Source organism: Bactrocera dorsalis, unplaced genomic scaffold (assembly GCF_023373825.1).
Source record: "Bactrocera dorsalis isolate Fly_Bdor unplaced genomic scaffold, ASM2337382v1 BdCtg084, whole genome shotgun sequence".
NCBI lineage: Eukaryota > Metazoa > Arthropoda > Insecta > Diptera > Tephritidae > Bactrocera > Bactrocera dorsalis.
The window spans coordinates 8,203-34,642 of NW_026038135.1; the positions used below are offsets into that span (position 1 = coordinate 8,203).

General features: G+C 36.3%; 2 protein-coding genes across 2 annotated transcripts; both read left to right on the top strand.

Annotated features, from left to right (window-relative positions):
- The first annotated feature begins 9,541 nt into the window (after positions 1-9,541).
- On the top strand, positions 9,542-14,757 carry LOC125780108 (uncharacterized). Its single transcript, XM_049461717.1, has 3 exons — positions 9,542-11,646; positions 13,741-14,104; positions 14,524-14,757. Exons 1-3 carry the CDS (start codon positions 9,542-9,544, stop codon positions 14,755-14,757), a joined length of 2,703 nt encoding a protein of 900 aa, XP_049317674.1.
- Positions 14,758-17,481: 2,724 nt separating this feature from the next.
- Positions 17,482-22,697, top strand: LOC125780109 (uncharacterized). Its single transcript, XM_049461718.1, has 3 exons — positions 17,482-19,586; positions 21,681-22,044; positions 22,464-22,697. Exons 1-3 carry the CDS (start codon positions 17,482-17,484, stop codon positions 22,695-22,697), a joined length of 2,703 nt encoding a protein of 900 aa, XP_049317675.1.
- The last annotated feature ends 3,743 nt before the right edge of the window (positions 22,698-26,440 follow it).

The following is a 26,440-nucleotide window of genomic DNA, read 5'->3' on the forward strand; positions in this document are numbered from 1 at the left end:
CTATACCAAGCTGCGTAAAAATATGAACTATACATATTTATGCTAATTAACCCTTTTGAGGTTATTGGAGTTGTCATATAGCCATAACGACAGTGTATTTGGAAAAATTTCACAATTGTATATTAAAGTGTAGAATCGATTTTTTAGTCCATATGCACTAAACAATCTATACCAAGCTGCGTAAAAATATGAACTATACATATTTATGCTAATTAACCGTTTTGAGATTATTGGAGTTGTCATATAGCCATAACGACAGTGTATTTGGAAAAATTTCACAATTGTATAGTAAGGCGTTTTGAGATTATTGGAGTTGTCATATAGCCATAACGACAGTGTTTTGGAAAAATTTCACAATCTTATATTAAGGTGTAGAATCGATTTTTTAGCACACATGCACTAAGTAACCGATACCAAGTTGCGTAAAAATATGAACTTTACAAATTTATACTAATTAGCTGTTTTGAGTTTATTGGAGTTGTCATATAGTCATAGCGACAGTGAATTTGGAAAAATTTCACAATCTTATATTAAGGTGTAGAATCGAGTTTTTAGTACATATGCACTAAGTAGCCGATACCAAGTTGCGTAAAAATATGAACTATACATATTTATGCTAATTACCCGTTTTGAGGTTATTGCAGTTGTCATATAGCCATAACGACAGTGCATTAGGAAAAATTTCACAATCTTATATTAAGGAGTAGAATCCATTTTTTAAGAACATATGCCCTAAGCAATCTATACTGAGTTGCGTAAAAATATGAACTTTACATGTTTATGTTATTTAGCCTTTTTGAAGTTTTTGGAGTTGTCATATAGCCATAACGACAGTGTATTTGGAAAAATTTCACAATCTTATATTAAGGTGTAGAATCGATTTTGTAGTACATATGCACTAAGCAATCGATACCAAGTTGCGTAAAAATATGAACTATACATATTTATGCTAATAAGCCTCTTTGAAGTTATTGGAGTTGCCACATAACCATAATGACAGTGAATTTGGAAAAATTTCACAATCTTATATTAAGGTGCAGAATCGATTTTTTAGTGCATATGCACTAAGCAATCGATACCAAGTTGCGTAAAAATATGAACTATACATATTTATGCTAATTAGGTGTTTTGAGGTTATTGGAGATGTCATATAGCCATAACGACAGTGCATTAGGAAAAATTTCGCAATCTTATATTAAGGTGTAGAATCCATTTTTTAGTACATATACATTAAGCAATCTATACCAAGTTGCGTAAAAATATGAACTATACATATTTATGCTAATTATCCGTTTTAAGGTTTTTGGAGTTGTCATATAGAAATAACGACAGTGTATTTGGAAAAATTTCATAATCTTATATTAAGGTGTAGAATCCATTTTTTAGTACATATACATTAAGCAATCGATACCAAGTTGCGTAAAAATATGAACTATACATATATATGCTAATTAACCGTTTTGAGGTTATTGGAGATGTCATATAGCTATAACGACAGTGTATTTGGAAAAAATTCACAATCTTATATTAAGGCGTAGAATCGATTTTGTAGTACATATGCACTAAGTAACCGATACCAAGTTGTGAAAAAATATGAACTATACATATTTATGCTAATTAACCGTTTTGAGGTTATTGGAGTTATCATATAGCCGTAACGACAGTGTATTTGGAAAAATTTCACAATCTTATATTAAGGCGGAGAATCGATATTTAATACGCATGCACTAAGCAATCGATACCAAGTTGCGTGAAAATATGAAATATACATATTTATGCTAATTAACCCTTTTGAGGTTATTGGAGATGTCATATAGCCATAACGACAGTGCATTTGGAAAAATTTCGCAATCTTATATTACGGTGTAGAATCGATTTTTTAGTACATATACATTAAACACTCGATACCAAGTTGCGTAAAAATATCAACTATATATATTTATTCTAATTAACCGTTTTGAGGTTATTGGAGTTATCATATAGCCGTAACGACAGTGTATTTGGAAAAATTTCACAATCTTATATTAAGGCGGAGAATCGATTTTGTAGTACATATGCACTAAGCAATCGGTACCAAGTTGCGTGAAAATATGAAATATACATATTTATGCTAATTAACCGTTTTGAGGTTATTGGAGATGTCATATAGCCGTAACGACAGTTCATTTGGATAAATTTCACAATCTTATATTAAGGCGTAGAATCCATTTTTAGTACATATGCACTTAGCAATCGATACCAAGTTGCGTAAAAATATGAACTATATACATTTATGCTAATTAACCGTTTTGAGATTATTGGAGTTGTCATATAGCCATAACGACAGTGTATTTGGAAAAATTTCACAATCTTATATTAAGGTGTAGAATCGATTTTTTAGTACATATGCACTAAGTAACCGATACCAAGTTGCGTAAAAATATGAACTTTACAAATTTATACTAATTAGCTGTTTTGAGTTTATTGGAGTTGTCATATAGTCATAGCGACAGTGAATTTGGAAAAATTTCACAATCTTATATTAAGGTGTAGAATCGAGTTTTTAGTACATATGCACTAAGTAGCCGATACCAAGTTGCGTAAAAATATGAACTATACATATTTATGCTAATTACCCGTTTTGAGGTTATTGGAGATGTCATATAGCCGTAACGATAGTGTATTTGGAAAAATTTCACAATCTTATATTAAGGTGTAGAATCCATTTTTTAGCACACATACATTAAGCACTCGATACCAAGTTGCGTAAAAATATGAACTATACATATTTATGCTAATTTACCCTTTTGAGGTTATTGGAGTTGTCATATAGCCATAACGGCAGTGTATTTGAAAAAATTTCACAATCTTATATTAAGGTGTAGAATCCATTTTTTAGTACATATGCACTAAGCAATCGATACCAAGTTGCGTGAAAATATGAACTATACATATTTATGATAATTAACCGTTTCGAGGTTATTGGAGTTGTCATATAGCCATAACGACAGTGTATTTGGAAAAATTTCACAATTTTATATTAAGGTGTAGAATCGATTTTTTAGTCCATATGCACTAAGCAATCAATACCAAGTTGCGTAAAAATATGAACTATACATATTTATGCTAATTAGGTGTTTTCAGGTTATTGGAGATGTCATATAGCCATAACGACAGTGCATTAGGAAAAATTACACAATCTTATATTAAGGTGTAGAATCCATTTTTTAGTACATATACATTAAGCAATCGATACCAAGGTGCGTGAAAATATGAACTATACATATTTATGATAATTAACCGTTTCGAGGTTATTGGAGTTGTCATATAGCCATAACGACAGTGTATTTGGAAAAATTTCACAATCTTATATTAAGGTGTAGAATCCATTTTTTAGTACATATACATTAAGCACTCGATACCAAGTTGCGTAAAAATTCGAACTATATATATTTATGCTTATTAGCCGTTTTGAGGTTATTGGAGTTGTCATATAGCCGTAACGACAGTGTATTTGGAAAAATTTCACAATCTTTTATTAAGGTGTAGAACCGTTTTTTTAGTACATATTCATTACGCACTCGATACCAAGTTGCGTAAAAATATGAACTATACATATTTATGCTAATAAGCCTCTTTGAAGTTATTGGAGTTGCCACATAACCTTAATGACAGTGAATTTGGAAAAATTTCACAATCTTATATTAAGGTTTAGAATCAATTTTTTGTACATATACATTAAGCAGTCGATACCAAGTTGCGTAAAAATATGAACTATACATATATATGCTAATTAGCCGTTTTAAGGTTTTTGGAGTTGTCATATAGCCATAACGACAGTGCATTAGGAAAAATTTCACAATCTTATATTAAGGTGTAGAGTCCATTTTTTAAGGACATATGCACTAAGCAATCTATACTGAGTTGCGTAAAAATATGAACTTTACATGTTTATGTTAATTAGCCTTTTTGAAGTTTTTGGAGTTGTCATATAGCCATAACGACAGTGTATTTGGAAAAATTTCACAATCTTATATTAAGGTGTAGAATCGATTTTGTAGTACATATGCACTAAGCAATCGATACCAAGTTGCGTAAAAATATGATCTATACATATTTATGCTAATAAGCCTCTTTGAAGTTATTGGAGTTGCCACATAACCATAATGACAGTGAATTTGGAAAAATTTCACAATCTTATATTAAGGTGTAGAATCGATTTTTTAGTGCATATGCACTAAGCAATCGATACCAAGTTGCGTAAAAATATGAACTATACATATTTATGCTAATTAGGTGTTTTGAGGTTATTGGAGATGTCATATAGCCATAACGACAGTGCATTAGGAAAATTTTCGCAATCTTATATTAAGGTGTAGAATCCATTTTTTAGTACATATACATTAAGCAGTCGATACCAAGTTGCGAAAAATATGAACTATACATATATATGCTAATTAGCCGTTTTAAGGTTTTTGGAGTTGTCATATAGCCATAACGACAGTGTATTTGGAAAAATTTCACAATCTTATATTAAGGTGTAGAATCCATTTTTTAGTACATATACATTCAGCAATCGATACCAAGTTGCGTAAAAATATGAACTATACATATTTATGCTAATTAACCGTTTTGAGGTTATTGGAGATGTCATATAGCCATAACGACAGTGTATTTGGAAAAAATTCACAATCTTATATTTATTAAGGCGTAGAATCGATTTTGTAGTACATATGCACTAAGTAACCGATACCAAGTTGCGAAAAAATATGAAGTATACATATTTATGCTAATTAACCGTTTTGAGGTTATTGGAGTTTTCATATAGCCATAACGACAGTGAATTTGGAAAAATTTCACAATATTATATTAAGGTGTAGAATCGATTTTATAGTACATATGCACTAAGCAATCTATACCAAGCTGCGTAAAAATACGAACTATACATATTTATGCTAATTAACCGTTTTGAGGTTATTGGAGTTGTCATATAGCCATAACGACAGTGTATTTGGAAAAATTTCACAATCTTATATTAAGGTGTAGAATCGATTTTTTAGTACATATGCACTAAGCAATCTATACCAAGTTGCGTAAAAATATGAACTATACATATTTATGTTAATTAGCCTTTTTGAAGTTATTGGAGATGTCATATAGCCGTAACGACAGTGTATTTGGAAAAATTTCACAATCTTATATTAAGGTGTAGAATCGATTTTTTAGTCCATATGCACTAAGCAATCGATACCAAGTTGCGTAAAAATATGAACTATACATATTTATGCTAATTAACCCTTTTAAGGTTATTGAAGATGTCATATAGCCATAACGACAGTGCATTTGGAAAAATTTCGCAATCTTATATTACGGTGTAGAATCGATTTTTTAGTACATATACATTAAGCACTCGATACCAAGTTGGGTAAAAATATGAACTATATATATTTATGCTAATTAACCGTTTTGAGGTTATTGGAGTTATCTTATAGCCGTAACGACAGTTCATTTGGATAAATTTCACAATCTTATATTAAGGCGTAGAATCCATTTTTTAGTACATATGCACTTAGCAATCGATACCAAGTTGCGTAAAAATATGAACTATACATATTTATGCTAATTAACCGTTTTGAGATTATTGGAGTTGTCATATAGCCATAACGACAGTGTATTTGGAAAAATTTCACAATCTTATATTAAGGTGTAGAATCGATTTTTTAGTACATATGCACTAAGTAACCGATACCAAGTTGCGTAAAAATATGAACTTTACAAATTTATACTAATTAGCTGTTTTGAGTTTATTGGAGTTGTCATATAGTCATAGCGACAGTGAATTTGGAAAAATTTCACAATCTTATATTAAGGTGTAGAATCCATTTTTTAGTACATATACATTAAGCAATCGATACCAAGTTGCGTAAAAATATGAACTATACATATTTATGCTAATTAACCGTTTTGAGGTTATTGGAGATGTCATATAGCCATAACGACAGTGTATTTGGAAAAAATTCACAATCTTATATTAAGGCGTAGAATCGATTTTGTAGTACATATGCACTAAGTAGCCGATACCAAGTTGCGTAAAAATATGAACTATACATATTTATGCTAATTACCCGTTTTGAGGTTATTGGAGATGTCATATAGCCGTAACGACAGTGTATTTGGAAAAATTTCACAATCTTATATTAAGGTGTAGAATCCATTTTTTAGCACACATACATTAAGCACTCGATACCAAGTTGCGTAAAAATATGAACTATACATATTTATGCTAATTAACCCTTTTGAGGTTATTGGAGTTGTCATATAGCCATAACGACAGTGTATTTGAAAAAATTTCACAATCTTATATTAAGGTGTAGAATCGATTTTTTAGTCCATATGCACTAAACAATCTATACCAAGCTGCGTAAAAATATGAACTATACATATTTATGCTAATTAACCATTTTGAGGTTATTGGAGTTGTCATATAGCCATAACGACAGTGTATTTGGAAAAATTTCACAATCTTATATTAAGGTGTAGAATCCATTTTTTAGCACACATACATTAAGCAATCGAAACCAAGTTGCGTAAAAATATGAACAATACATATTTATGCTTATTAGCCGTTTTGAGGTTATTGGAGATGTCATATAGCCATAAAGCCAGTGCATTAGGAAAAATTACACAATCTTATATTAAGGTGTAGAATCCATTTTTTAGTACATATACATTAAGCACTCGATACCAAGTTGCGTAAAAATATGAACTTTATATATTTGTGCTTATTAGCCGTTTTGAGGTTATTGGAGTTATCATATAGCCGTAACGACAGTGTATTTGGAAAAATTTCACAATCTTATATTAAGGTGTAGAATCCATTTTTTAGCACACATACATTAAGCACTCGATACCAGGTTGCGTAAAAATATGAACTATACATGTTTAATCCAAACAAATACTCCTCTGCATTACTCCCACAAATTACAAAAAGTAATAGAGGCGTAATGTAGAGGAGTATCAACCGCCCCAACTTCACGCAACAGGCGAAAAAGGAGGAATGAAGGAGACGATTTTCCCGCGCTTTCACCAAAAAGGCATATTATTATCCCGCCAACACAGCAATAAAACAGAAGTGAACACGGAGACCAACTAAGCGAAATTTATTATATTATTATCAAACATACATACAAGTGAAATACACAGTGAACACGGAAAGCGAAGGTGTGCCATCCCACGACAAAATAAAACATTTTTCAACTACAACAAGTGAACAGGAAAATAAAACGGCCTAACAACAAAGTGAACAATTTTTATACAAAGAATCAAAACGAAATATCAGCAATCACTCACAACCCAGCACACAAAAGGGAACAATATACTTAAAATCACAACAATACGTATGTATATTAACACTGAACACTAACACTAGCTAATAAGAAATTAAGCACATTTAATAAATATTGGAAACACACACACACACCCACTCATATACTTGTATATATCCGCATTTATATTGAATTAAAGTTTTTATAACGTTTGAACTCAAAATACTATCTTTTAATTAAACGCAATCGGCCCCATACGTCGACATACCCCGACATTTTGGTCCTTCGAGCCGGATAATTAAAAGAAAAAGTCTTCGTGGGAATTTTACCAACAACATCGTTGGAGTCCCAACACCAAACCCAAAAGTTAAAAGAGTGCACCCAGCAAACAACAAGCCTGTAAGATAATCAACAAATACCCAAACTAATAACTCAAACCCAAAACAAAACGAAATTAACAAAAAGCGGAAAAATTGTAAGTGCGACCCATATTTTTCAATATATTATTATAAAGTGCAAATCATATTTGTTAAAAAATACCCAATTGTCAAATTGTGTCCTTAAGAATACTTAAGCATAATTTATTTGCTCTATTGGGTTGACAAAAATTTGATTTGCACTATTTAATTATACATGCATACATACATACCTGCATATACTTACCCAAGAGAAGAAGTGCAATAATAAAATATATGCATATATTTTGCCGTCGGCTATTGCATTCTTCTCGTTAAACTAAAATTACATATAAATAAATATACACTCGCTAATACATACGAATAGCGCACCCATCCGCATTATATTTGTTGGTGACGAAAATTGCTAGCGAACAGCACGTCAAAAGACAAATACCCAGTAGGAAAAAGTGCAAAACCCTGCAAAAATTTTATTTATCGGTTTTTTTGTTACGATTCATCGGAAATTTAATAATTTCATAATTATTAACCATCGGACACCATCGAGATAAAAACAATAAAATTAATTTGAAATTAAATAAATAAATCACTATACAAAAAGTTTTTAAAGTTTGTTTTCTTAAATTTTCGTAACTCTACGCGATTTATTTTTCTCATTCAACCCAAATATTAAATATATCTTACCCAAAGATGGAAATGGAAGATTTCAAAATCACAACAACGGATTTAATTGAATTCGTGGAAGACCATCTTCAGACCCAAAGTGAAGATGAATCGGTCTATACCCTCGAAATTAAAAGGGTCGAACTAAATTCGCTTTACGAAAAAGCAAAGCACTCATACGATGCGATCAGAAGAATTTCCCGCGAAAGTCATGAAACCATCGATTTCTTTAAAGTGAAAGAAAAATACCAAAAAAGTTACAGAATGTACCTCTCTTGCTTAGCTTCCATCAACGAAGATGTAGATGCGCGTAAAACACAAGTGTCAACCCAACCCATTAAGGAAAGGACTTCAGAAGCCACAATGATGGATTTCGCTCCTGCAGTTCACCTTCCACCATGCGACACCGACATCTTTTACGGAGATTACACAACTTGGCCCACCTTTCGGGATATGTTTACAGCCCTGTATATCCGTAACCCAAGGATTAGTAACGTGGAAAGACTCTTTCACCTTACTCAGAAGACCCGAGGAGAAGCAAGAGAGGTTATTCAAAATGCACCCTTAACAAATGATGGTTTCATACTTGCCTGGAAAAATTTAGTCGACCAGTACGAAAATAAGAGGTTGCAGGTAAACACCCAATTAAAGACCCTTTTTAACCTACCCCAAGTAACTCAGGAAACAGGTTGTGCTATAAAAAGCTTACAACGTTCCGTTAATAACGTTTTAACTAATTTAAACAACCTTGAGATTGACACACAAAGCTGGGATCCGATATTAATATATCTTTGTAGTTCCAAACTACCTAAACAAACTCTCGAAACCTTTGAATATACCCTAGCAGACAATTCAGAAATACCGACGTGGTCAAATTTCGACAATTTTTTAACCCACAAATACAAAACCCTCGAATCTGTTGGAAATTTCAAAGCTTCAGTAGCAAAATTACCCCCATTCCACACCGGTGCAGTTAAAAGAACAGATGAAAAGAAATACAACCCTTTTCATGCAAACGTGGCTGAAACGCCAATTGCTAGACCCTCTAATACCCAAAGAAATAATAATTTCAACTTTACTCAACATAATATAGATACAGAAAGCTGTAAGCTCTGCAAAAAGCAGCACCCTATTCGAGAATGTCCCAAATTTCTCGCAATGAATGTAGAGACACGTATCTCCACAATCAAAAAATATGGTTATTGCTATAACTGCTTGGCTATTTCACATAGCTACAAGAACTGTGTGAGTAAATTCTCGTGTCGTAAGTGTCACAAAAAACACAATACTCTGATACACAGAGAATCCAGCCTTCGACCTGAATCCACTCCGGAAATACCAAACGTCACTAGTTCGAACCATGAAAACGCTTCAAGTACCGCACTACCCACCCAAAGCACAAATACAAATCGGCAAGCCTACACTACAACTATACAGTCCACTATATCATCAACCCAAGACCCACCCAACCCAAGTAGGAAGCAGATATTACTCGGTACTGCAATGGTTCAAATAGAACATAATGGCCAGCGATATTCCGCGAGAGCCCTTATTGATTCAGGATCGGAAGCCACATTTATATCTCGAAGACTTCAGAGAAGCTTGGATATACCCACCCACTCTGTATCAGCCCAAGTGACCGGACTAAACAATGCAGTTTCAGCAACACCAACGAACATCTGTGAAATCACGCTTTGCTCACCCTTAAACACAAATTATAAGCTATCAGCACAGGCATTTATACTAAATAGCCTAACTGATAATTTACCCTCATACCCTATAGATCCAAAGCAGTGTCTTAAAAATCTTGGATTCCCTTTAGCCGACACCCAATTTCACAAACCCAGACCCGTGGATATACTAATCGGCAGTGATATCTATCCAAGTATTTTACTCAATGGAGTAAAGAGGAACATACTAGGTTCACTCTTAGCTCAAGAGACAGAATTCGGATGGATATTGTCCGGACCCATAACCCAACCCTCCCAAAATTCCGCCATAGTATCATTTCACAATAAAGTGAATCCCGAGAGTCTTCTCACACGTTTTTGGGAGGTGGAGGAAATCCCAAAGGAATCCGTAGTTTCCAAATCGGACCAAATTTGTGAGGAAATTTTCCAAAAAACTACCCGTCGTAATCCAGATGGGCGCTATATAGTAACCCTACCCTTCAAAGAACCCGACAATATTGATATCGGACAATCTAGACATATAGCGTTGGCCCAATTCCTCAGAAATGAACGAGCTTTACTTAAAAAACCCGAAGTGAAAGCAGAATACGACAAAGCAATCATGGAATATTTGGAACTCGGACAAATGAAGAAAGTAGAGTATGACCCTTCTGGTAAAGCGACCCAATACTACTTACCACACCACGCGGTCATTAAACCCGACCGTATAACCACGAAATTGCGTGTGGTATTTAACGCATCTTGCCCCACGTCAAATCACAAAAGCTTGAATGACGTCTTACATATCGGGCCTACTTTACAGAAAGACCTTGTCATTCTGATAACAAATTGGCGACTCTTCCAATTCGTTTTTAATGCAGATATTCAGAAAATGTACCGGCAAATACTCGTAGACCCTAAACACACTCGGTTCCAAAGGATATTATTTAGGAAGTCCCCGGAAGACACAATAGAAGACTTCGAATTGCAAACAGTCACGTTCGGCATAAATTGTGCACCGTATCTAGCAATCCGGACCCTCATGAAACTTGCCGATGATATAGAAGAAACCCACCCATTAGCAGCCAAAATACTTCGCCAGGAAATGTATGTAGACGATGTTTTAGCCGGAACACATAACCTGACCACGGCAAAGTCAGCACGAGATGAACTTATTTCCGCTCTGAAGACCCCAGGATTCGCTCTGGGAAAATGGACCTCCAATGACCCACACATTCTGAAAGGACTTCCACAGGATCATCTTTTAGAGACAGAAACACTCAATCTTTCGGAACCCGAGAACACCAAAACCCTGGGCATTCGATGGAACTCCAAAAAGGATTCATTTTTCTTCCTCGTCAACCCAATGGAGAAAAAACCCGCATACACCAAACGAGAAGTTTTATCAGCCATAGCAAAATTGTTTGACCCAGCCGGTTGGCTTAGTCCAATAATAATCACGGCAAAAATAATTATGCAACAAATATGGCTGGATAAAACTGACTGGGATGAAAGCCTGAAACCCCTCACCCTTCATCGATGGAACAGCTTCGTAAAGGATTACGACAACATCAACAAAATTGAAATACCCAGGTGGACCCATTTTAACCCAACAGCCACCATTGAATTCCACGGTTTCTCTGATGCTTCAGAAAAAGCATATGCCGCGACACTTTATATAAGGGTTTCAGTTGGAGACAAAATATGGACAACTCTCTTAGTGTCAAAAACAAGAGTTGCTCCCATTAAAACCGTATCCCTACCCAGATTGGAACTCTGCGGAGCGGTTCTACTGGCTAACCTTTTTAACTCTACCCTACCCCAACTACACCTAACCCAATATAAAAATTATTTTTGGACTGACTCAACCATAGTTCTTGCTTGGTTAAACAAACCACCCTGTTCATGGACCACTTTCGTTTCACATCGAGTAGCTGCAATCACCGAGAAAGTGGGAGTCGATAATTGGAACCATGTGGAAAGCCAAGACAATCCCGCAGACTTGGCAAGCCGAGGATGTACACCCACCGATCTATTGAATTACAACCTCTGGTGGCATGGACCCCAATGGCTACAACACGAAAAGGAGCATTTTCCAGCATCGGAGAAAACATACAACACTACCGTGGAGTTCAAACCCGTTAAGACGTTTGCGATAACCACCCAAGAGGATATACTAGAAAGGTTTTCCTCATTCCCCAGAGCTATTCGCGTTATCGCTTACCTATTCAGGTTTTGCGCAAATGCCTCACCAAGGAGGCGAGGAATTGTTTACTTAAACCACGAAATAACCCCGGAAGAGTTCAAAACAACCCGAATGAAGTTAATTATTCAAACCCAAAAAACACATTTCCGAGAAGAATATGATGCATTGACCCGTAAAACCCAAATACATAAGAAAAGTTCATTATTGACTTTAAATCCATTCATTGACCCTAAAGGAGTTATGCGAAGTGACGGAAGATTAACTAATTCCGCAGCACTATCACATAACGAGCGTCACCCTATCCTATTACCCTATAATAGCCGTATGACAAAATTACTAACTCAATTTACCCATTTAGCAACGCTACACGGCGGAAATCAGCTAGTTCTTCGACTCCTAAGGACAGAATTCTGGATACCCAAAGCAAAGATGCTGATTAAAACAATCATCCATCAATGCAAAACGTGCATCATACACAACAAGGCTCAACAAACCCAAATAATGGCAGCTCTTCCAAATGAACGAACCATCCTAACCCGGCCGTTTGCTAACACTGGTATCGATTTCGCTGGACCCTATGACATCAAAAACTACACTGGGAGAGCATGTCTAATCACCAAAGGATATATATGTGTATTTGTATGCTTCTCAACTAAAGCAATACATCTCGAACCCGTTAGCAATCTCACTACACAAGCCTTCCTAGCAGCATTCTCTCGTTTCTTCTCGAGGCGTGGATGCCCCGCCAATCTTTATTCCGACAACGGAACAAACTTTATAGGAGCTTCACAGTTGCTAGTTAAAGATCGGCATGAATTCTTACATACACTTCGAACTCAAATTGCATCTCTCCATAGCCATCAAAATATCTTATGGCACTTCAACCCACCAGGAGCTCCACATATGGGTGGATTATGGGAAGCAGGCGTAAAAAGTCTAAAAACCCACCTAAAAAAGATCGCAAAACTACAAAAATTCACGTTCGAAGAATTTGCTACCCTATTGACCCGCATTGAAAGCTGTTTAAACTCTCGACCCATAAGCCCCAAAAGTGATGACATAACAAGCTTGGAACCTCTAACTCCAGGACACTTCCTTATAGGTACCCCATTGCTAACCCCTGCCGAACCCAATTTAGAGGATGCAAATTTAAGCATCGTTAACAGATGGCAGAAACTAAAAATACTCTACCAGCACATTTGCAAGAGATGGAAGGAAGAGTACCTTAAGGAACTACACAAACGATATAAATGGAAATACCCACATCGTAATGTTGAAGTTAACGACTTAGTCGTTATAAGAAACGACAATACTTCACCCAACGAATGGAAGCTCGGTCGAATCCAAAAGGTCTTCCCCGGCTTAGACCATAAAACACGAGTGGTTGAAATCCGAACTGCTCAAGGCACAGTAACCCGCCCCATCACAAAAATTGTGATATTAAATACAGAATAACATACAAGTTTTCTCTTCTTTTTTAGTGAAATGGCCCCAACAATCACCAACTCACCCAAACCTCGTTCTATGAGCCCAACAATCACCAACTCACCCAAACCTCGTCGCATGAGCTCAGCAATTAGCAACCGGTCCCGTAGCGCAACCCGTAGCATCACACCGATTTCGGAAGACGAAACGATATCCCGACGTATTCAACGTTTCAAGTCGACCCTTCCCACTATTCGTGACGAAAAGGAATGTGATGATCGTACAACACGAAAAACGATCTCACATCGAAGAAAACACACATCATCCCGTCATGTCGCTTGCGGAATATGCAAAAAAGACCACCGTCTAGTGACTTGCGCTACGTACTCGGCATATAATATAAACAAAAAATACGAAGCAGTAATAAAATACCACTACTGCGTTAATTGCTTAGCCAGGTCGCACAAGACAGAAGGATGTACAAGCAAAAATAGATGTTCCGTTTGTCATGGGAAACATCATTCATCCCTACACGGACATCCGAGGCTATACCCGACCAACGATGCCAATGTTGTGGAGAAACATCCACTTGCAATAGAGACCCGACTACCATCCTTACTGGCTAAGCAGACCCTAGTACCCACATTGAAGATACGATTAAGATGCGATGGTGAATGGCATAAAGTTCGAGCCATTTTAAACCCTACCCTCAAAATCACGAATATAGCAGCTGAACTCGTCAAACACTTAAAACTGCCAATTACATACCACGTATCGTATTTGTAGCATACAAATCAGCTCAAATAATGACACAAAGTTTTCTCTGGAATGTAACGCAGTTACACAAGCTACCCAAAAAACCCTATGAGCGAGATCTAAGCGACGATGTGCAAATGCGCTTTGAACACTTAGTTCTCGCTGACCCTCAATTCCACAGCAACAGGGAGATAACGTTGGAGATTGGAGCAGATGTGTACCCTCAAATCATCAGAAATGGACTATTCAAACCCGATAATGGTACGGTGGTAGCGCAGAATACAGCATTTGGCTGGACCCTTACTGGCACCATCTAACCATAAGTATATTGCTGATAAATACTCAAAAAAAATCTCAATTTTTTCAATACCCAATCAGTTACCCTATTAATACTCAATTATTTCGCAGATTCTGCAAGGTGGCAGGGATGTTTAATCCAAACAAATACTCCTCTGCATTACTCCCACAAATTACAAAAAGTAATAGAGGCGTAATGTAGAGGAGTATCAACCGCCCCAACTTCACGCAACAGGCGAAAAAGGAGGAATGAAGGAGACGATTTTCCCGCGCTTTCACCAAAAAGGCATATTATTATCCCGCCAACACAGCAATAAAACAGAAGTGAACACGGAGACCAACTAAGCGAAATTTATTATATTGTTATCAAACATACATACAAGTGAAATACACAGTGAACACGGAAAGCGAAGGTGTGCCATCCCACGACAAAATAAAACATTTTTCAACTACAACAAGTGAACAGGAAAATAAAACGGCCTAACAACAAAGTGAACAATTCTTATACAAAGAATCAAAACGAAATATCAGCAATCACTCACAACCCAGCACACAAAAGGGAACAATATACTTAAAATCACAACAATACGTATGTATATTAACACTGAACACTAACACTAGCTAATAAGAAATTAAGCACATTTAATAAATATTGGAAACACACACACACACCCACTCATATACTTGTATATATCCGCATTTATATTGAATTAAAGTTTTTATAACGTTTGAACTCAAAATACTATCTTTTAATTAAACGCAATCGGCCCCATACGTCGACATACCCCGACATTTTGGTCCTTCGAGCCGGATAATTAAAAGAAAAAGTCTTCGTGGGAATTTTACCAACAACATCGTTGGAGTCCCAACACCAAACCCAAAAGTTAAAAGAGTGCACCCAGCAAACAACAAGCCTGTAAGATAATCAACAAATACCCAAACTAATAACTCAAACCCAAAACAAAACGAAATTAACAAAAAGCGGAAAAATTGTAAGTGCGACCCATATTTTTCAATATATTATTATAAAGTGCAAATCATATTTGTTAAAAAATACCCAATTGTCAAATTGTGTCCTTAAGAATACTTAAGCATAATTTATTTGCTCTATTGGGTTGACAAAAATTTGATTTGCACTATTTAATTATACATGCATACATACATACCTGCATATACTTACCCAAGAGAAGAAGTGCAATAATAAAATATATGCATATATTTTGCCGTCGGCTATTGCATTCTTCTCGTTAAACTAAAATTACATATAAATAAATATACACTCGCTAATACATACGAATAGCGCACCCATCCGCATTATATTTGTTGGTGACGAAAATTGCTAGCGAACAGCACGTCAAAAGACAAATACCCAGTAGGAAAAAGTGCAAAACCCTGCAAAAATTTTATTTATCGGTTTTTTTGTTACGATTCATCGGAAATTTAATAATTTCATAAATATTAACCATCGAGATAAAAACAATAAAATTAATTTGAAATTAAATAAATAAATCACTATACAAAAAGTTTTTAAAGTTTGTTTTCTTAAATTTTCGTAACTCTACGCGATTTATTTTTCTCATTCAACCCAAATATTAAATATATCTTACCCAAAGATGGAAATGGAAGATTTCAAAATCACAACAACGGATTTAATTGAATTCGTGGAAGACCATCTTCAGACCCAAAGTGAAGATGAATCGGTCTATACCCTCGAAATTAAAAGGGTCGAACTAAATTCGCTTTACGAAAAAGCAAAGCACTCATACGATGCGATCAGAAGAATTTCCCGCGAAAGTCATGAAACCATCGATTTCTTTAAAGTGAAAGAAAAATACCAAAAAAGTTACAGAATGTACCTCTCTTGCTTAGCTTCCATCAACGAAGATGTAGATGCGCGTAAAACACAAGTGTCAACCCAACCCATTAAGGAAAGGACTTCAGAAGCCACAATGATGGATTTCGCTCCTGCAGTTCACCTTCCACCATGCGACACCGACATCTTTTACGGAGATTACACAACTTGGCCCACCTTTCGGGATATGTTTACAGCCCTGTATATCCGTAACCCAAGGATTAGTAACGTGGAAAGACTCTTTCACCTTACTCAGAAGACCCGAGGAGAAGCAAGAGAGGTTATTCAAAATGCACCCTTAACAAATGATGGTTTCATACTTGCCTGGAAAAATTTAGTCGACCAGTACGAAAATAAGAGGTTGCAGGTAAACACCCAATTAAAGACCCTTTTTAACCTACCCCAAGTAACTCAGGAAACAGGTTGTGCTATAAAAAGCTTACAACGTTCCGTTAATAACGTTTTAACTAATTTAAACAACCTTGAGATTGACACACAAAGCTGGGATCCGATATTAATATATCTTTGTAGTTCCAAACTACCTAAACAAACTCTCGAAACCTTTGAATATACCCTAGCAGACAATTCAGAAATACCGACGTGGTCAAATTTCGACAATTTTTTAACCCACAAATACAAAACCCTCGAATCTGTTGGAAATTTCAAAGCTTCAGTAGCAAAATTACCCCCATTCCACACCGGTGCAGTTAAAAGAACAGATGAAAAGAAATACAACCCTTTTCATGCAAACGTGGCTGAAACGCCAATTGCTAGACCCTCTAATACCCAAAGAAATAATAATTTCAACTTTACTCAACATAATATAGATACAGAAAGCTGTAAGCTCTGCAAAAAGCAGCACCCTATTCGAGAATGTCCCAAATTTCTCGCAATGAATGTAGAGACACGTATCTCCACAATCAAAAAATATGGTTATTGCTATAACTGCTTGGCTATTTCACATAGCTACAAGAACTGTGTGAGTAAATTCTCGTGTCGTAAGTGTCACAAAAAACACAATACTCTGATACACAGAGAATCCAGCCTTCGACCTGAATCCACTCCGGAAATACCAAACGTCACTAGTTCGAACCATGAAAACGCTTCAAGTACCGCACTACCCACCCAAAGCACAAATACAAATCGGCAAGCCTACACTACAACTATACAGTCCACTATATCATCAACCCAAGACCCACCCAACCCAAGTAGGAAGCAGATATTACTCGGTACTGCAATGGTTCAAATAGAACATAATGGCCAGCGATATTCCGCGAGAGCCCTTATTGATTCAGGATCGGAAGCCACATTTATATCTCGAAGACTTCAGAGAAGCTTGGATATACCCACCCACTCTGTATCAGCCCAAGTGACCGGACTAAACAATGCAGTTTCAGCAACACCAACGAACATCTGTGAAATCACGCTTTGCTCACCCTTAAACACAAATTATAAGCTATCAGCACAGGCATTTATACTAAATAGCCTAACTGATAATTTACCCTCATACCCTATAGATCCAAAGCAGTGTCTTAAAAATCTTGGATTCACTTTAGCCGACACCCAATTTCACAAACCCAGACCCGTGGATATACTAATCGGCAGTGATATCTATCCAAGTATTTTACTCAATGGAGTAAAGAGGAACATACTAGGTTCACTCTTAGCTCAAGAGACAGAATTCGGATGGATATTGTCCGGACCCATAACCCAACCCTCCCAAAATTCCGCCATAGTATCATTTCACAATAAAGTGAGTCCCGAGAGTCTTCTCACACATTTTTGGGAGGTGGAGGAAATCCCAAAGGAATCCGTAGTTTCCAAATCGGACCAAATTTGTGAGGAAATTTTCCAAAAAACTACCCGTCGTAATCCAGATGGGCGCTATATAGTAACCCTACCCTTCAAAGAACCCGACAATATTGATATCGGACAATCTAGACATATAGCGTTGGCCCAATTCCTCAGAAATGAACGAGCTTTACTTAAAAAACCCGAAGTGAAAGCAGAATACGACAAAGCAATCATGGAATATTTGGAACTCGGACAAATGAAGAAAGTAGAGTATGACCCTTCTGGTAAAGCGACCCAATATTACTTACCACACCACGCGGTCATTAAACCCGACCGTATAACCACGAAATTGCGTGTGGTATTTAACGCATCTTGCCCCACGTCAAATCACAAAAGCTTGAATGACGTCTTACATATCGGGCCTACTTTACAGAAAGACCTTGTCATTCTGATAACAAATTGGCGACTCTTCCAATTCGTTTTTAATGCAGATATTCAGAAAATGTACCGGCAAATACTCGTAGACCCTAAACACACTCGGTTCCAAAGGATATTATTTAGGAAGTCCCCGGAAGACACAATAGAAGACTTCGAATTGCAAACAGTCACGTTCGGCATAAATTGTGCACCGTATCTAGCAATCCGGACCCTCATGAAACTTGCCGATGATATAGAAGAAACCCACCCATTAGCAGCCAAAATACTTCGCCAGGAAATGTATGTAGACGATGTTTTAGCCGGAACACATAACCTGACCACGGCAAAGTCAGCACGAGATGAACTTATTTCCGCTCTGAAGACCCCAGGATTCGCTCTGCGAAAATGGACCTCCAATGACCCACACATTCTGAAAGGACTTCCACAGGATCATCTTTTAGAGACAGAAACACTCAATCTTTCGGAACCCGAGAACACCAAAACCCTGGGCATTCGATGGAACTCCAAAAAGGATTCATTTTTCTTCCTCGTCAACCCAATGGAGAAAAAACCCGCATACACCAAACGAGAAGTTTTATCAGCCATAGCAAAATTGTTTGACCCAGCCGGTTGGCTTAGTCCAATAATAATCACGGCAAAAATAATTATGCAACAAATATGGCTGGATAAAACTGACTGGGATGAAAGCCTGAAACCCCTCACCCTTCATCGATGGAACAGCTTCGTAAAGGATTACGACAACATCAACAAAATTGAAATACCCAGGTGGACCCATTTTAACCCAACAGCCACCATTGAATTCCACGGTTTCTCTGATGCTTCAGAAAAAGCATATGCCGCGACACTTTATATAAGGGTTTCAGTTGGAGACAAAATATGGACAACTCTCTTAGTGTCAAAAACAAGAGTTGCTCCCATTAAAACCGTATCCCTACCCAGATTGGAACTCTGCGGAGCGGTTCTACTGGCTAACCTTTTTAACTCTACCCTACCCCAACTACACCTAACCCAATATAAAAATTATTTTTGGACTGACTCAACCATAGTTCTTGCTTGGTTAAACAAACCACCCTGTTCATGGACCACTTTCGTTTCACATCGAGTAGCTGCAATCACCGAGAAAGTGGGAGTCGATAATTGGAACCATGTGGAAAGCCAAGACAATCCCGCAGACTTGGCAAGCCGAGGATGTACACCCACCGATCTATTGAATTACAACCTCTGGTGGCATGGACCCCAATGGCTACAACACGAAAAGGAGCATTTTCCAGCATCGGAGAAAACATACAACACTACCGTGGAGTTCAAACCCGTTAAGACGTTTGCGATAACCACCCAAGAGGATATACTAGAAAGGTTTTCCTCATTCCCCAGAGCTATTCGCGTTATCGCTTACCTATTCAGGTTTTGCGCAAATGCCTCACCAAGGAGGCGAGGAATTGTTTACTTAAACCACGAAATAACCCCGGAAGAGTTCAAAACAACCCGAATGAAGTTAATTATTCAAACCCAAAAAACACATTTCCGAGAAGAATATGATGCATTGACCCGTAAAACCCAAATACATAAGAAAAGTTCATTATTGACTTTAAATCCATTCATTGACCCTAAAGGAGTTATGCGAAGTGACGGAAGATTAACTAATTCCGCAGCACTATCACATAACGAGCGTCACCCTATCCTATTACCCTATAATAGCCGTATGACAAAATTACTAACTCAATTTACCCATTTAGCAACGCTACACGGCGGAAATCAGCTAGTTCTTCGACTCCTAAGGACAGAATTCTGGATACCCAAAGCAAAGATGCTGATTAAAACAATCATCCATCAATGCAAAACGTGCATCATACACAACAAGGCTCAACAAACCCAAATAATGGCAGCTCTTCCAAATGAACGAACCATCCTAACCCGGCCGTTTGCTAACACTGGTATCGATTTCGCTGGACCCTATGACATCAAAAACTACACTGGGAGAGCATGTCTAATCACCAAAGGATATATATGTGTATTTGTATGCTTCTCAACTAAAGCAATACATCTCGAACCCGTTAGCGATCTCACTACACAAGCCTTCCTAGCAGCATTCTCTCGTTTCTTCTCGAGGCGTGGATGCCCCGCCAATCTTTATTCCGACAACGGAACAAACTTTATAGGAGCTTCACAGTTGCTAGTTAAAGATCGGCATGAATTCTTACATACACTTCGAACTCAAATTGCATCTCTCCATAGCCATCAAAATATCTAATGGCACTTCAACCCACCAGGAGCTCCACATATGGGTGGATTATGGGAAGCAGGTGTAAAAAGTCTAAAAACCCACCTAAAAAAGATCGCAAAACTACAAAAATTCACGTTCGAAGAATTTGCTACCCTATTGACCCGCATTGAAAGCTGTTTAAACTCTCGACCCATAAGCCCCAAAAGTGATGACATAACAAGCTTGGAACCTCTAACTCCAGGACACTTCCTTATAGGTACCCCATTGCTAACCCCTGCCGAACCCAATTTAGAGGATGCAAATTTAAGCATCGTTAACAGATGGCAGAAACTAAAAATACTCTACCAGCACATTTGCAAGAGATGGAAGGAAGAGTACCTTAAGGAACTACACAAACGATATAAATGGAAATACCCACATCGTAATGTTGAAGTTAACGACTTAGTCGTTATAAGAAACGACAATACTTCACCCAACGAATGGAAGCTCGGTCGAATCCAAAAGGTCTTCCCCGGCTTAGACCATAAAACACGAGTGGTTGAAATCCGAACTGCTCAAGGCACAGTAACCCGCCCCATCACAAAAATTGTGATATTAAATACAGAATAACATACAAGTTTTCTCTTCTTTTTTAGTGAAATGGCCCCAACAATCACCAACTCACCCAAACCTCGTTCTATGAGCCCAACAATCACCAACTCACCCAAACCTCGTCGCATGAGCTCAGCAATTAGCAACCGGTCCCGTAGCGCAACCCGTAGCATCACACCGATTTCGGAAGACGAAACGATATCCCGACGTATTCAACGTTTCAAGTCGACCCTTCCCACTATTCGTGAAGAAAAGGAATGTGATGATCGTACAACACGAAAAACGATCTCACATCGAAGAAAACACACATCATCCCGTCATGTCGCTTGCGGAATATGCAAAAAAGACCACCGTCTAGTGACTTGCGCTACGTACTCGGCATATAATATAAACAAAAAATACGAAGCAGTAATAAAATACCACTACTGCGTTAATTGCTTAGCCAGGTCGCACAAGACAGAAGGATGTACAAGCAAAAATAGATGTTCCGTTTGTCATGGGAAACATCATTCATCCCTACACGGACATCCGAGGCTATACCCGACCAACGATGCCAATGTTGTGGAGAAACATCCACTTGCAATAGAGACCCGAATACCATCCTTACTGGCTAAGCAGACCCTAGTACCCACATTGAAGATACGATTAAGATGCGATGGTGAATGGCATAAAGTTCGAGCCATTTTAAACCCTACCCTCAAAATCACGAATATAGCAGCTGAACTCGTCAAACACTTAAAACTGCCAATTACATACCACGTATCGTATTTGTAGCATACAAATCAGCTCAAATAATGACACAAAGTTTTCTCTGGAATGTAACGCAGTTACACAAGCTACCCAAAAAACCCTATGAGCGAGATCTAAGCGACGATGTGCAAATGCGCTTTGAACACTTAGTTCTCGCTGACCCTCAATTCCACAGCAACAGGGAGATAACGTTGGAGATTGGAGCAGATGTGTACCCTCAAATCATCAGAAATGGACTATTCAAACCCGATAATGGTACGGTGGTAGCGCAGAATACAGCATTTGGCTGGACCCTTACTGGCACCATCTAACCATAAGTATATTGCTGATAAATACTCAAAAAAAATCTCAATTTTTTCAATACCCAATCAGTTACCCTATTAATACTCAATTATTTCGCAGATTCTGCAAGGTGGCCGGGATGTTTAATCCAAACAAATACTCCTCTGCATTACTCCCACAAATTACATAAAGTAATAGAGGTGTAATGCAGAGGAATGTCAACCGCCCCAACTTCACGCAACAGGCGAAAAAGGAGGAATGAAGGAGACGATTTTCCCGCGCTTTCACAAAAAAGAATATTATTATCCCGCCAACACAGCAAAAAACAGCAGCGAACACGGAGACCAACTAAGCGAAATTTATTATATTATTATCAAACATACATACAAGTGAAATACACAGTGAACACGGAAAGCGAAGGTGTGCCATCCCACGACAAAATAAAACATTTTTCAACTACAACAAGTGAACAGGAAAATAAAACGGCCTAACAACAAAGTGAACAATTCTTATACAAAGAATCAAAACGAAATATCAGCAATCACTCACAACCCAGCACACAAAAGGGAACAATATACTTAAAATCACAACAATACGTATGTATATTAACACTGAACACTAACACTAGCTAATAAGAAATTAAGCACATTTAATAAATATTGGAAACACACACACACACCCACTCATATACTTGTATATATCCGCATTTATATTGAATTAAAGTTTTTATAACGTTTTAACTCAAAATACTATCTTTTAATTAAACGCAATCGGCCCCATACGTCGACATACCCCGACAATACATATTTATGCTAATTAACCCTTTTGAGGTTATTGGAGTTGCCATATAGCCATAACGACAGTGTATTTGGAAAAATTTTACAATTTTATATTAAAGTGTAGAATCGATTTTTTAGTCCATATGCACTAAACAATCTATGCCAAGCTGCGTAAAAATATGAACTATACATATTTATGCTAATTAACCGTTTTGAGGTTATTGGAGTTGTCATATAGCCATAACGACAGTGTATTTGGAAAAATTTCACAATTTTATGTTAAGGTGTAGAATCGATTTTTTAGTCCATATACATTAAGCACTCGATACCAAGTTGCGTAAAAATATGAACAATACATATTTATGCTTATTAGCCGTTTTGAGGTTATTGGAGATGTCATATAGCCGTAACGACAGTGTATTTGGAAAAATTTCACAATCTTATATTAAGGTGTAGAACCGATTTTTTAGTACATATGCATTAAGCACTCGATACCAAGTTGCGTAAAAATATGAACTATACATATTTATGCTAATAAGCCTCTTTGAAGTTATTGGAGTTGCCACATAACCATAATGACAGTGAATTTGGAAAAATTTCACAATCTTATATTAAGGTGTATGTTGCGCCAAGCGACATCTTTACAACTCTAAAACTAAACATAAGAAAATGAAATATTAAATTATTATAATGAAAAATGAAATTGAAATTATAAATATTGAATTGTACAAAATGGCATACTTACCTTAATAATACATTTATATTACCTTCATTTATTACTTACCTTAATTCATCTACTACAATATTTAACGAAAGATAATTACTTACCCCTTGTATTTACATTACCACTAGCTTAAGCCGTTAGTTTTAAGATTTAGGCTAAGCAATTTCAAGAACGGAACAAATGAATTATTGTATTAAAAACCTAGAAAGCGAACGGACGTTTTTCTTTATCGGAATATTTTCTTTTCGTGACAGGCAATTAGGCTTTAAATTATTCGCGCATTCCCAGTAAAGATTTTTTCGCATCTCAAAAACGCTTGAGATTTTTCAGTGTAGAATCCATTTTTTAGTACATATACATTAAGCACTCGATACCAAGTTGCGTAAAAATATGAACTTTATATATTTGTGCTTATTAGCCGTTTTGAGGTTATTGGAGTTATCATATAGCCGTAACGACAGTGTATTTGGAAAAATTTCACAATCTTATATTAAGGTGTAGAATCCATTTTTTAGCACACATACATTAAGCACTCGATACCAGGTTGCGTAAAAATATGAACTATACATATTTATGCTAATTAACCCTTTTGAGGTTATTGGAGTTGTCATATAGCCATAACGACAGTGTATTTGGAAAAATTTCACAATTTTATATTAAGGTGTAGAATCGATTTTTTAGTCCATATGCACTAAACAATCTATACCAAGCTGCGTAAAAATATGAACTATACATATTTATGCTTATTAGCCGTTTTGAGGTTATTGGAGATGTCATATAGCCGTAACGACAGTGTATTTGGAAAAATTTCACAATCTTATATTAAGGTGTAGAATCCATTTTTTAGTACATATACATTAAGCACTCGATACCAAGTTGCGTAAAAATATGAACTATATATATTTGTGCTTATTAGCCGTTTTGAGGTTATTGGAGTTATCATATAGCCGTAACGACAGTGTATTTGGAAAAATTTCACAATCTTATATTAAGGTGTAGAATCGATTTTTTAGTACATATGCACTAAGTAACCGATACCAAGTTGCGTAAAAATATGAACTATACATATTTATGCTAATAAGCCTCTTTGAAGTTATTGGAGTTGCCACATAACCATAATGACAGTGAATTTGGAAAAATTTCACAATCTTATATTAAGGTGTAGAATCGATTTTTTAGTACATATGCACTAAGCAATCGATACCAAGTTGCGTAAAAATATGAACTATACATATTTATGCTTATTAGCCGTTTTGAGGTTATTGGAGATGTCATATAGCCATAACGACAGTGCATTAGGAAAAATTTCACAATCTTATATTAAGGTGTAGAATCCATTTTTTAAGGACATATGGACTAAGCAATCTATACTGAGTTGCGTAAAAATATGACCATTACATGTTTATGTTAATTAGCCTTTTTGAAGTTTTTGGAGTTGTCATATAGCTATAACGACAGTGTATTTGGAAAAATTTCACAATCTTATATTAAGGTGTAGAATCGATTTTGTAGTACATATGCACTAAGCAATCGATACCAAGTTGCGTAAAAATATGAACTATACATATTTATGCTAATAAGCCTCTTTGAAGTTATTGGAGTTGCCACATAACCATAATGACAGTGAATTTGGAAAAATTTCACAATCTTATATTAAGGTGTAGAATCCATTTTTCAGCACATATACATTAAGCACTCGATACCAAGTTGCGTAAAAATATGAACTATACATATTTATGCTAATTAACCGTTTTGAGGTTATTGGAGTTGTCATATAGCCATAACGACAGTGTATTTGGAAAAATTTCACAATCTTATATTAAGGTGTAGAATCGATTTTTTAGTACAGATGCACTAAGCAATCTATACCAAGCTGCGTAAAAATATGAACAATACATATTTATGCTTATTAGCCGTTTTGAGGTTATTGGAGATGTCATATAGCCGTAACGACAGTGTATTTGGAAAAATTTCACAATCTTATATTAAGGTGTAGAATCCATTTTTTAGTACATATACATTAAGCACTCGATACCAAGTTGCGTAAAAATATGAACTTTATATATTTGTGCTTATTAGCCGTTTTGAGGTTATTGGAGTTATCATATAGCCGTAACGACAGTGTATTTGGAAAAATTTCACAATCTTATATTAAGGTGTAGAATCCATTTTTTAGCACACATACATTAAGCACTCGATACCAGGTTGCGTAAAAATATGAACTATACATATTTATGCTAATTAACCCTTTTGAGGTTATTGGAGTTGT